Here is a 12,834-nt window from a genome sequence, read left to right as displayed (position 1 = left end):
AAATATTTACAGGGAAAATATCTGTTGTGAATGTGTTTCACCTGCTGTTTCAGTCATGCAGGAGAGTAGTACTGACGGTTCAGTACCTGTTTTCTTCTGTCACCGCTCTCCAAAGGCAGAGAATACTGAGCTATCATGTCAGGATTTTAAAGATCTGTTACTTTGGTCCTTAGGTCGGTGCTCGATTGCTTTCAATGCTTTTTAAGGTTTTGTAACAGGAGCCTAGTTACTAGCAAAAAGCTAACAGGCAGCTAGTAGTTTCAGTTTTTAAGTGAAGATGAAATAAAATGTATTCTTCAGGTGTGATACAGCTCATGAACTGTGAATTTGTTTTTACTCGAGGATAACTTCATTCTGAATTTTTTTTTTCTCTTCTACCTCCCATTGGTTCACTTTGCAGACTGGCACACTTACTGAGGATGGCTTGGATCTTTGGGGAATTCAGCGGGTGGAAAATGCTCGGTAAGGATAACAGTTGATAGCAGATTTGATATTTAGTTGTTCTGTAGCATCTTCAGCAGAGGAAGATTTAATTTGAGCTCCTAAGTTTGCATTTCTGTTAGAAGCTGTAAGAATGCATCTGAAAAAATGTTTTAGATGTACTGAAAGTTATAAATCAGAAGAGGATGAGGGAGAATTTAATCGGTTAAAATCTGAGATCTCATTAGCTTCATACTGAAGAAACAATGTAGTTAAAATACAGCATGTTTCTTTAGCCCTGTCCTCCTAGTGATGACTTTTTGGGCTGCTGAGATGAATTGGCTTAGCTAATTGAATTACATTTAAAGTGACAAAGCCTCTGTAGAAGGGGAGTCAAACTAGAGTATGAATTAATATTTTTGAATCAGTTGGGAGTTCTGACTATTTCTAAAGGTTCCAGTCCAGAGACTAGATCCGTCTTCTGTCATGTGTGAAAATAGTGAAGAAACTTGTGCAGTCAATTATCCTCTGTTAATCTAAACAAACCTTTTGAATTGGCTCATAGTAAATAATTATAGTGCTAAGTATGTTATAACTTCATTGTTTTAGTTTCCTTTCGCCGGAAAAGAGGGCTTGCAGTGAGAGCTTGCTGAAGTCTGAGTTTATTGCTTGCATGGCAACTTGTCATTCCCTTACTAAAATTGAAGGGGTGCTTTCTGGGGATCCACTTGATTTGAAGATGTTTGAAGCAATAGGTTGGGTAAGTGTTTCTTTCATTCAGAGTAAGTCACCATTAAGTGTCAAATACAAGCTGTGGTATTATGTGACGTTGTAATGGAAAAGTAGGCTTTTGATAATGCTTATCTGTCAACGTGGAAAGGAGGTCTTAACTTGAAAGTGTTTCTAAAATTTACACTGTGCAACAATTCATAGAAATGAAAAAAACGTGAGCAGCTCATTTACTGCTTTTGATGACATAAGGAGTGCAGCAAAGGTTTACTGTATACAATTAACTTGTAAAATAGCTAAATGAGCCTTAGGTTAACTGCTAAATTAGGACATTGAACATTGAACTTTCACAACAAATCACTGCGCTTTGGGCTCATTTCCAAGACTGTTTCCTGGAAATTATGAAAAAATAGAAGTTAATGAATGCATTAAAAATGATCAACTAATTCATACAGATTTTAGAAGAAGCAACGGAAGAGGAGACAGCACTTCATAATCGAATCATGCCAACGGTGGTGCGACCTTCGAAACAACTTTTTCCAGAATCCAAGCAAGCAACCAATCAAGAAATGGTATGTAGATTCAAAGCATTTTGCCAAATTAAACTAATCCTCTAAATTACACAAATATGTTTTAGTGCATGCTGATCTGGCTGATATTATTCAGACAGTTATGGAATTGTTTGGTGGTTTTTCTTGATGGCAAAAATAGAGAAGACGTGTTTTAGCTGTTGTTGCAAAAAGTGGCTCAGCAGATGGTGCTGTAATAGATGAGCAGACTGATTGCCAGCACTGCGACACCAACAGACTGGTTATAGAGTGCAGTAACACTTTTTGAGTTCAGACGTTTGAATATTAGTATCATTACCAAATTTTCAGTGTGCTAATAAAGTGTTTTGGTGAGCTTACCGTGGTTCTTGCCAACCTTGTACCTTTAGAGATGCTTGTTGTAATGCCAGTGCTGAGTTAAATAAAATGTACTTGGGATGTTATTATGCACAAGGAATGCAAGCAAGAACTCTACCAGAATATCAGAGTAAGGTAGCAGGAGGACATACAGCAAGTTGGTTGCTTTGTGAGTTCTTCTGCAGTGGCTAGAAGCTTTTTTGTTGTTCGGATCTCAGAGTACACACAGCAGTTATTACTGTGCAGTAGCTAAGAACGTTCTTGGAATTTGCTACATGACTTTTGTGTTACTCTGTAATAGTGACGTTGTTCTGGAATGCTTTGCTACTTTAATAATTTACATGGTTTAAGTGGACACAGGTTTGACTGAAAAGAATTACAAATTCTAATCAAGATCTAATATATCTCAATTAAAGTAAAAGGTACTTAACAAGTACAGTATATCCATGTTCATCGTTTGTTCCATTGCAATCCATTGCAAATGTAATGTGACTGAGGGTGCTGTAAATATAAATTGGTTTACCAGTTTATGTTACCAATATTAAGTTAAAATATTTGATATTTGGAAAAATACTTAAATATTTACAGGAATTCTTTTTTTTTTTCCTTAGGAATTATTTGAGCTTTCGGTAAGTGCTGTTGGTTTTCTTCTTCAATAAATCGTTCCTTTTTTTTTTTTATTTCTCAGAAGTTGTGGATGTAACCCTTTTGTTCTTCTGTTCCCTGTTACACAGACCTCTTATGAAATTGGGATTGTGCGCCAGTTTCCATTTTCTTCAGTTTTGCAACGCATGTGTGTAATAGCAAGAATTCTTGGGGAGAAGAGAATGGATGCTTATATGAAAGGTGCCCCTGAAGTGATTGCAAGCTTGTGTAAGCAGGAAACAGGTAAAGGAACAACCTGATTTTTCTCTTGTGCAGCTCAGCTGTGGTATGACTAATTTTAATCATTCTTAACTTGACCTTTTTAAAGTTCCTATTGACTTTGAGAGTGTCCTGGAAGAATACACTAAGCAGGGCTTCCGAGTTATTGCTCTTGCTCACAGAAAATTGGAGTCTAAACTTACATGGCACAAAGTTCAGACCATTAATAGGTAAGAATGGCTTTGCTTTTTTTTTCTTTTCCTTTAAGCTGAATAACAGCAGGCTTTAAAAACTGCACGCTTTGGAGTAATCGTGTTATGCTTACTTTGGTTTAAATCCGATTACTCTTCTTCTTTAGCTTGTTTTTGTCTTGCTATGCAGTTCTGTATGTTCATTAATTGAACCCTGAGCACTACGTAGGAACTTAAGGAGGTCTTCCTCTAATAGTGGTACAAAAATTTAGAGTGGCAGTAGCATACACAAGACCTGTAAATGCACTGAGTTTCATATGAAATGAAGTTAAGGGGTCATTTAATTAGCTAATGACTGTTAATCTCCCTTACTTTGACAATTTACTGGGGTAGTTTGTATGTTCTGATTCAGCTAATCAGGAAAAGAAATTAGACATCCATTCTAAACAGTTGAAAATTTGAGTGAATGCATTTTTTCCAAGAGCAACCTTCCTTTTGGGGAATGTCAGATCTTTCAGAAAGAGTTCTGATTGAAAACTAGACAGTTGTGCATGAGAAGAAACAACACTTTCTTTTTCTTTTGTTATTTTCAGTGTAAACAAGGGGAATGAGCATAAATGAATGGAAATGGTGGTGTTCTCTTGGATCGCTCTTAAAAAGTGAATTCTTCACACTTTGCACAGTTAAAATGAATGTCTCTTTTATTTGATAAGCATAAGGTCAGGTTCTTTAAACTATGTCAAATAATTGTAATTCTTCCAATGTTCTTTTCCTTGCCTCCTTTCATACAGAGATGCTATTGAAAGTAACATGGATTTTATGGGGTTAATTATAATGCAAAACAAGTTAAAGCAAGAAACCCCTGCTGTACTTGAAGATTTGCATAAAGCCAACATTCGCACTGTCATGGTTACAGGTTAGTGCATAAACATTCATATAACAAAAAAAAAAGTTATTTTTGAACAGATTTATTTTGAATGTAGTGTATGAAGTAAAAATGTTTGTGTTGATACACTGGGATAATGCTATGTTTATGCAAGAATGACGTTCAGAAGCTATTGTGAAACTACACATCATTTTGGTTAAGAGGTGCTTTGGTAAGTCAGAGGTCTGAAATCATTAAGGGGTTAATTCTACTTTGTAGAACTAACATATTAACATGTTACTTCTTATTGAATTGAAGGATGAAAAACCTTGAACATCTTTGGACTAGGCATAAGTTCACGTCTAATCTCATAACTAGGTTTTAGCAGGAGTTCTTAATGTGTGACCTCCTGAGAGTCCATCCCTGCCATTCCAATTTAATGTATATAGTACATTACTTCATTTTTAAAGTTAGTTATTTGTTTGTTTGTTTTGGAAGAATGGCTTCTTAACCTGCTTGTGGCTTTGGGTTTGTCTGTGCTGTTTTCTGTGTAACATTGGTCTTTTTTAAGTCACAAATATTACAACTTATAATATACAGGACAGACAAATATAGAGTTGTAATTGGATGGCAGTAGAACTCTGAGTTTGTCTTGTATGTACCATTTTTAGCTGGGAGTGATGCTAGTGAGTGGAGGAACGTAAAGGATATGATATGACATCTGCCTGTGACTTGTTTGGCTCTAAGGATGTCAGTGGTGTATTAAACAGCCTTCCTCCTGCTTTAAAACTGGCTTTGTTAGCTTTTTCTTTTATGTTGAATATGGATGTATTGATCCTTTAACTCAAACCTTTCAAAATGCAATTCTTTCATAGGAGATAACATGTTAACTGCTATCTCTGTGGCCAGAGATTGTGGAATGATTCTACCTCAGGATAAGGTCATTATTGCTGAAGCACTACCTCCAAAGGATGGGCAGGCTGCCAGAATCAACTGGCATTATGCAGATACCCTTGCAAGATGCACTAGTTCATCACCAGCCATAAACTCAGAGGTAATTTGATTGTCGTTGTGCCCTTAGTGTATAAACACTTGGTTTTGCTGCTCAGTTTCTCTTTGTCCCCCAACTTTTTATTATTCTGTTAAATAGGAAGTCTGCCATTAAGTGGCAACTCTAAATTGCTGTACTGTTTAACTTGCAGACCTTAAAATATTGAAAAGTAGTAAAACAACATGGGGAGCTAGTTTTTAATTTGTTTCTAACTTCTCTGCAAGATTTGGCTTTTAGCTGTGCAGATGTGGGGTTTTTTCTAGTTTTCAATTTGTCTGCTTTAGCTACATGTTGTGGGAACATTAAGCCATATGTTCTTGCTATTAAATAAATGCTGTAATAGAATGAGATTTTTTTTCAAGGGAAGCTCATAGAAGCCTTCACTAGAGAGAATAATCCTCAAGATTATTGTTATTATTATACTGTGAATATGCACTACATGCTAGAAAAATGCACTACAGCTAGAACATTAAACTCCTTTTGATAGGATATTCCAGTTAAATTGGTCCATGAAAGTCTTGAGGATCTTCAGATGACCAAATACCATTTTGCAATGAATGGAAAGTCATTTGCAGTTATTTTGGAGCATTTTCAGGACCTGGTACCCAAGGTGAGCATTTTGAATTTGGGTACTTTTAATGAAGAACAGGCTTGGTCTTCTGAACACTAAGAAATTTCTCTCTTTCAGCTCGTATTACATGGCACTGTGTTTGCTCGCATGGCTCCTGATCAGAAAACTCAGTTGGTGGAAGCTTTACAAAATGTAGAGTAAGTATTTCTTTCAGTATAGAAAGGAGTGGCAGCTTGACAGGATGTTTTGTGCGGTGAGAAAAAAGCTGATGTGTGCTGATAGCTGTTACACCAAATGAAAAAGATTGGGCTGAGATAACTTCCTAGGGTTGGTGAATAAGCCCATTAGCTGGGCTGAATGAGATGAGAGTACAGCCATCTGCTGGGTAGTTGTGAATATGTATGTTGTACAAGCTTCATGAAATTGTAAGTGATGAGTAACTAAACCGAGTAGCATATCTATAAATCTGATTTCTTGGCTTAGTGAGCGAATCTATTGAGTGACATGTAGGTATTGAAGAAGTGCTAGTGTGATGCCTTGTGTTCACTTACTGTCAGTGTGTTGTTAGTCAGTGTCAAGGCTCAAACTGTTAACTTTGAGACTGTTGCTCACGTAACTGTTTCTTACCTTTGTGGTTTTTCAGAAGTTTGGTGGTTTTTTCATAGACACTTTTAGGGTTATCTTTATGAAAATGTTGTTTCTGTATATAAAATAGTAGAGAAGTATCAACTTACTAAGATAAAGATGCTTTAGACTTTCTTGGGATGATAGGTGATAACTACTATTGATTTGATTGAACTGGATAAGTCACATTACTTTTATCTGTGTCCTTATGTGTATAATGTAAATAGTAAGTGCTTTTAGCATCTCGGGTCACTTATGGTTGTACAAACATGGAATATATCAAATAATATAAAAGCACTTAATGAAATCAGTTAAATGGACCGTGACTGGGGAGCAGTCCAGAACCCTAACATGTATTTGTTTTCTGTAGTTACTACGTGGGCATGTGTGGAGATGGTGCAAATGACTGTGGCGTAAGTACATTTTTATTTTGCATATGGAACTGCTCAAGTTTTTTAGCTGAAAGCATGCTTTAAAATGTTCTCTATTTCGATATGAATTGGCAGGCACTAAAGAGGGCACATGGTGGTATATCTTTGTCTGAACTTGAGGCTTCTGTGGCATCACCATTCACTTCCAGGACACCTAGTATTTCCTGCGTGCCAAAGCTGATCAGGTAATGCCACCATGAACGTAAATGTATCCATGTCACTCATTCTGTATATTCTGTGTTAATAATATGTTTGAGGTTATAGTAGGCCCAGCTGAATTAAAGGACCAGCCATACATTTTTCGTAGTTATTTCTTTACTGAAAGTGATTTGAATAGGGAATTACAATAGCATGATTAATTTTGTTTTAAGTCCTGTCTGTGTAAAGTTCACTTTAAGAGAGGGTTGTACAGTCTGATGTGTATGTACTTTTGATGTCTTTGTTACTACTGGAGTTTCCATAAAGTGCGTGTATGATTGCAAGTGGTAAAATTGTTGAGATAGCCTTGCTTCTCAGTATCATATTAAGTAGAAAATAGGTTTCCTCTGTGAGGTTTGACCAATTTTTGATTCTAGAATTGGAATCCAGTTAGTAGTTTTGGATAGTGGTCAGCCAGAGAAAAATCTATTTTAATCTGCATGGAACTGACAAAGTCATGCATATGCAGAAGCATGTCTGTGGCTAGCAGTTGTGAATGCGTTTTCACTCAATCCACATAATAAACTTGTGCTATATAGAAGCATTTGCCAGCAGACTTTCATTTTAAAAACTTTGTTGGAAAACCACATGAAATCAAAGAACACTGCAGTGTGGTGGTGGCTCAGTTCAGAGGGCATCCTCACAGCTCTGCACCTGAAAGTGTACCATTCTGACCCTCCTTTTCTCTCCACGTGTCTGAGCACTCTGTCTTCACACTAGTGTTTCTCGAAAGGCTTGCTGATGTAGTTAATTGCAGTTAATTAAACTGAAGTTTCTGCTTGCTTATAAAGCTTTCTAGTCACGTGACTGCATTTGTTTTGACAGGGAAGGCCGTGCTGCTTTAATAACTTCCTTCTGTGTATTCAAATTCATGGCATTGTACAGCATTATCCAGTACATCAGCGTTACTCTGCTGTATTCTGTAAGTACGTAGCTGTGATTAAGCAATGTCAATGTAATTCAGATTTGAAAGCTCATACTTATAAACTGTTGCAAGTCTCTTTGAATACACAACAAGCACATTCAGAAATCTTTCTTTAGACTGAAAGTGCTGTTAGTCACAGTACTTGATTTTAATGCTGTTTGAAAAACATGCTGTGTGTATTTTAAAAAGGCTGTAGTTAATGTCTGTGAGAAGAAGATATCTACAGTTGGAAGTCCAGATAAGTTGACTAAAAATGCATTAAAGAATAAAAATATATTATTTTAAAATGATCAGCTTTAAATTACAAAAAAATGTCACCTTAGGCTTCTTGAAACTGGAATTTTCATATATTCATACTTTGGGAATTGATCTGTGAATTGTACTCAAGATCTGCAGGTAAAGGAAGCCAGGTTGGAAAGAGACTGACTTGTTATAGGGTGGGTTTCACTGTAAGATGCTTCTTGGTGTTGAAGCAGTTACTGATGTTTCAGTTCTGATTTCTCTCTAGATCCTGAGCAATTTGGGAGACCACCAGTTTCTCTTCATTGATTTGGCAATCATTTTGGTGGTTGTATTCACTAGTAAGTATTATGCTGAACTGCTGTTGGTGGCTTCTGTGAAGCAGTTTTTGCGTTGTCAGATTTTCTTTAACCACTTACTGCTCATTGGAATAAGCACTGTGATGTGCAAAGTTAAGATGCTACAACTATTGCAGTATTTGTATTGGAAAAATAACAATAACCGTTGTACTGAATCAGATTCACCTGTAGTTTGTGATATGTCCTTGTGCAAGAAGCAGGTCATGGGCATAAGCTTAGAAAGGCAGTTCTTCACAATACAGGAAGTCAGAAATCTGGAGTGATGTAAGGAAAGTGTTGTTGGAATCAAAACAGTATTTGTTCCAGCATGATCTTTCTCAAATGTTTTGACTTCTTGTCTTATTAGTTGAACTTCTGTCCAGAAAGTGGCTATCTATCAAACTATCATCTAATGAAGTACTTAATTTCACCTGTGATCCTAGCACTCAGTTTACTGGTTAACACTAGAATTCTATTTTTCAAGCTCAGTGAAGCTGCTTCTTTGAAGTGATGGAGGACTACAACTGAGGAAGCTAGTTAACAAGTGCTTGCACCAGATAAATGGGAAATGTGCTGTAGAACCTTACAGTTGCCCTATCTGGAATTAGTCTGGGCACACTGCCGGTTACTTGTCACATGGTTTCTGTGTTGCCCCCAGCTGCCCAGTGCTGCAAGGGGTAACCAGCTTACAAATGGCACTGTGGTATTCATGTAGGGCGGTACAATCTTGGTTGGGTGGTTTCACGTTTGCAGTTTGGGACTATGGAGGTGAATTTTCCAAGTGTAAAGTGTGAGATGTCATGAGGAAGCCATTTCAGTTCCACAGAGTATGAACAGGATAACTCTTGAAAATCATAATGATGCAATAGATGGTGTATATTTTTTTCCCTTTTGCAGTGAGCCTGAACCCTGCTTGGAAGGAGCTAGTTGCGCAAAGGCCTCCATCAGGCCTTATCTCAGGTCCACTGCTGTGCTCCGTTTTGTCTCAGATCATCATCTGCCTCGTTTTCCAAACTGTTGGGTTTCTTTGGGTCAAGCAGCAGCCCTGGTTTGAACGTTGGACACCAGAATCTGAGTAAGTGTTTCAGTGATATTTTAAAGGATTTGGTATCAATCAAAAAGGAATCGCTGGTAATGCTGTTGCTTTTATCCACCATTTTGTAACTGTAGCTTTTCTATTGCTGGCCATTAGTACCTAATGTACCTAAAAGCATGTACCTAATATATAGATGCTGTCCAATGACTGAAATGCAGATTTGAGCCAGACTGCAGGGTCTGAAGATTCTTCAGGTACGGGACGTCTGAGATCAAAATTAGAAGTTCATGGTTGAGGCCTATTTTGACTCATTTATACTTATAAAATTTTGTTTTCCTGTCTGAGTTCAAGTAAATTATATTTCTGAAAATGAAAGCAATTTCATATTTTGTTGCTTTGCTGTATTTTCTTACCTGTCTCCCAAGTTTGTATAAGGTGACAGTCCCTAAGCAGTTCATGAAGGGATTTTACTTGCTGAAAGCACAAAAGAAATTGAAGCACAGAATTCACAATTGCTGTTTCCCTGCGTCAGGCTTGAGCTAATTCTTACTATCTATAGTAGGTTTTCAGGATATGCTTTTTTAACCTACTGTAGTGATTTCTTTCATTATTCCTGCTAACAAGTAGGATTCAGCCTTCTTTGGCTTTTCTTCTTAACTCAGTCTTAAATGTTTATGTTGCAGTGCATGTAATTTATTGGATGCCACAAACATCAGCTCTGCACACGGTGGGAACGAGACTCTTGATGATGAACATAACATTAAAAATTATGAAAACACAACTTTGTTTTTTATATCCAGCTTTCAGTACCTCATAGTTGCAATTGTCTTTTCAAAAGGAAAGCCCTTTAGACAACCATGCTACAAAAATTGTAAGTCCTTTCTTACTATATACAGTTACATATTTTAAGGTATCGCATTATACGTAGTCAAGAAAAAAAATCCATGTCACTTTCTTTGCACGTACTCATCCATGGCTTGCTTCCAATTCTACATCCAGTTCAGCAGCAGTAACTAGGAGAACATAGTACAATCATCCTCTGATAATCATAGACAGAAACAGGGAAGTATCAGCTGTGTATGGAGAAATTTGTGTTAATAATTATTTTGTTTCTGTAAGACTAGAATATCTATGTCTTCAAAGTAAATTATGTAAAATAAACTTCAAAAGAGGACTTGATTGAAAAATCCAGTTTACTTCAGTCAGCTATGGCACTGGGTGAAGTTTTCTCATTGACTCGTGGCATTTCTGGTGGGTTGTTATGACTGAACTCCTTGCTTTTTGCACTAACCTAATCTTAAATTTGTTGGCATGTATGTTTGCTGCATTTATTTGGTACTGTTAAATTATTTTCGAAGACGTACCTGGTGCATTGTAGTAGATTATTACTTGGTTAGTCTGCAGAAATTTGAACTCATCACTGTTCTAAGCTCGGTAGTAGAAAACTGAAAAAATGCTCAGTAGAAAGTTGGGTGCTTATTTGTGATCTAGTAACAAGAGTTTTTATTTGCTTTTGGCTCCGAGTTGATAAGTATAGACACAGATATAAGGCTCTGTAAGTCTGTACACCTATATATGTATATTCCACAAATAAGGAGGAGATAAAGTAATGTTGCTTAGTTGACAGGTTGCTGTGTATTTCCTTTTAAATCATTCTGGCTTGGTGGACTTAAGGTTTCTAAATCAACCAAGTCCAGCAAGTAAATACTTCAGTCTTCTTGCTCTATCTCTTTATGACTCATAAAGAGCATGTAGCACAGCTTGTATTGCAAAAATATACCTGGGAGAAGATTATAGGTCAATAATATTTCCAGAGATTAATAAACCTGTGATATACACAAGACCTCTCTAAAACTCTGATTGAGGGATGGTTTGATTAAAGTACGTAAAATTCTTTTTTTTTTTTTTTTTCTTTTACAGTTCTGTTTGTTACTTCTGTGGTAGTTCTCTATGTCTTCTTATTTTTCATCATGTTGCATCCCTCTGAACTTATTGACATGTCTTTTGAGGTAAGATTCAGCAGATGTGTCTGTACTTCCTGGGACAGCTGGCTGCCTCTTGGGGAAATGTGACCCTTCAGAGTTTTAACTTACGATCGTGGACAGGGGAGGTTGTTTCATAGAATCATAGAATCACCAAGGTTGGAAAAGACCTAAAAGATCACCCAGTCCAACCGTTCACCTATTCCCAATAGCTCCTACTAAACCATGTCCCTCAACACAACATCCAGTCTTTCCTTGAACACCCCCAGGGTCGGTGATTCCACCACCTCCCTGGGCATCCATTCCAGTGCCTGACCACCCTTTCTGAAAAGTAATACTTCCTCATGTCCAGCCTGAATCTCCCCTGCCGTAGCTTGAAGCCATTCCCCCTGGTCCTATCACTAATGACACGAGAGAAGAGGCCGACCCCCAGCTCACTTGTTTCCTTGAAAACCCGTGTATAGAGGCACAAGTGAAAAGCTTCAATTAGTGTCCTCCTTTCTTGTTAAAACTATATGTCGAATGTTCAACCGGATGAGTGATGAAAGACCTTAAAATGTTCTCAGAGAGATAACAAGCATGAGAAGCAGGATTTTGCAATAAGTATTAGTATTAATTACATCCAACTTTATGTGCCTATGCACTTGTGTATTTGTTTACATGTATGTATGAATTTATAACTTGGAGCCAGTTTTGAGTTCACGTTTTCACTACTTCATGTATGTGATTTTAATGTCTTGCAAATTCTTCTCACAGCTCGTGTGTGTGCCATATGAGTGGCGCCTGAGAATTCTCATCATTGTTATTGTCAATGCAATTGTATCCGTGCTGATGGAGGTAAGAAACTCACATGGAAAATACTTACTGTTGAGTGTTTCTCCTAAGCTGTAGGTTTGGTTTAGGTTTGTTTAGGTTCCACAGCATGCCAGTGGAAGTGGAGCAATGATTTTTAAATTTGCTTTTCTAAAAATGTCCTTCCAGGCTGGACTTAATGTGTCAAATGTTCTCTGTGTGAAAAGCATAACTTTAAAACCCCTCTGATTCAAAAAAAAAAAAAAAGAAAAGAAAAGTAGTGAGGAAGGGAAAGTGAAAAGTTGAAAAAATTATTTCAACTATTTCATAGGACAGAATGCTCCATATTTATTTGCGTTGTTAAAGGATCTCAGAATAACATATCACTGCTGTATAAAATCCTTCAGGAAGCCCATCTTCATTCAGTTGCATCATACATGCATCTTACTGCTCAGAATAATGCAGGTCTATCTGTTTAACTGCATAATCTGATCCAAGTGCAAAAGTAGAGATGTTTGAGCATATCTGCTCTTTTCAGTCCCGAGCTTGTCCAGCATCAGTAGTTCTGGATGTTTTTTACCTCCTCTGCTCTGATTCTGTAGTTAACGTGATCAGAAAATCTGCCTGTCTTTCATCCAGGTACCCTTCTGTTGTTTCTAAGAATCTGTGTTA

The 12,834-nt window shown here is 37.1% G+C and overlaps 1 protein-coding gene across 7 annotated transcripts in view; it reads left to right on the top strand.

The window, feature by feature from the left end:
• ATP13A3 (ATPase 13A3) overlaps window positions 1-12,834 on the top strand; it is a 54,483-nt gene that overhangs the window by 33,476 nt on the left and 8,173 nt on the right. For all 7 annotated transcript variants that reach the window (XM_042878050.1, XM_042878051.1, XM_042878049.1 and 4 more), the window contains 18 exons: window positions 401-462; window positions 1,030-1,180; window positions 1,605-1,721; window positions 2,666-2,683; window positions 2,789-2,942; window positions 3,028-3,148; window positions 3,901-4,025; window positions 4,850-5,028; window positions 5,513-5,635; window positions 5,714-5,793; window positions 6,591-6,633; window positions 6,727-6,836; window positions 7,675-7,771; window positions 8,283-8,355; window positions 9,250-9,427; window positions 10,072-10,259; window positions 11,309-11,397; window positions 12,127-12,207. In XM_042878050.1, coding sequence (XP_042733984.1) covers window positions 401-462; window positions 1,030-1,180; window positions 1,605-1,721; window positions 2,666-2,683; window positions 2,789-2,942; window positions 3,028-3,148; window positions 3,901-4,025; window positions 4,850-5,028; window positions 5,513-5,635; window positions 5,714-5,793; window positions 6,591-6,633; window positions 6,727-6,836; window positions 7,675-7,771; window positions 8,283-8,355; window positions 9,250-9,427; window positions 10,072-10,259; window positions 11,309-11,397; window positions 12,127-12,207 — 1,989 coding nt within the window. The remainder of the gene's footprint in view (window positions 1-400; window positions 463-1,029; window positions 1,181-1,604; window positions 1,722-2,665; window positions 2,684-2,788; window positions 2,943-3,027; window positions 3,149-3,900; window positions 4,026-4,849; window positions 5,029-5,512; window positions 5,636-5,713; window positions 5,794-6,590; window positions 6,634-6,726; window positions 6,837-7,674; window positions 7,772-8,282; window positions 8,356-9,249; window positions 9,428-10,071; window positions 10,260-11,308; window positions 11,398-12,126; window positions 12,208-12,834) is intronic.

Source organism: Lagopus leucura, unplaced genomic scaffold (genome assembly GCF_019238085.1).
Source record: "Lagopus leucura isolate 7727_CA_CO unplaced genomic scaffold, USGS_WTPT01 Super-Scaffold_100021, whole genome shotgun sequence".
Classification (NCBI taxonomy): domain Eukaryota; kingdom Metazoa; phylum Chordata; class Aves; order Galliformes; family Phasianidae; genus Lagopus; species Lagopus leucura.
The sequence above is the reverse complement of the archived record's forward strand: the minus strand, read 5'-3'. Positions and strand labels throughout refer to the sequence as shown.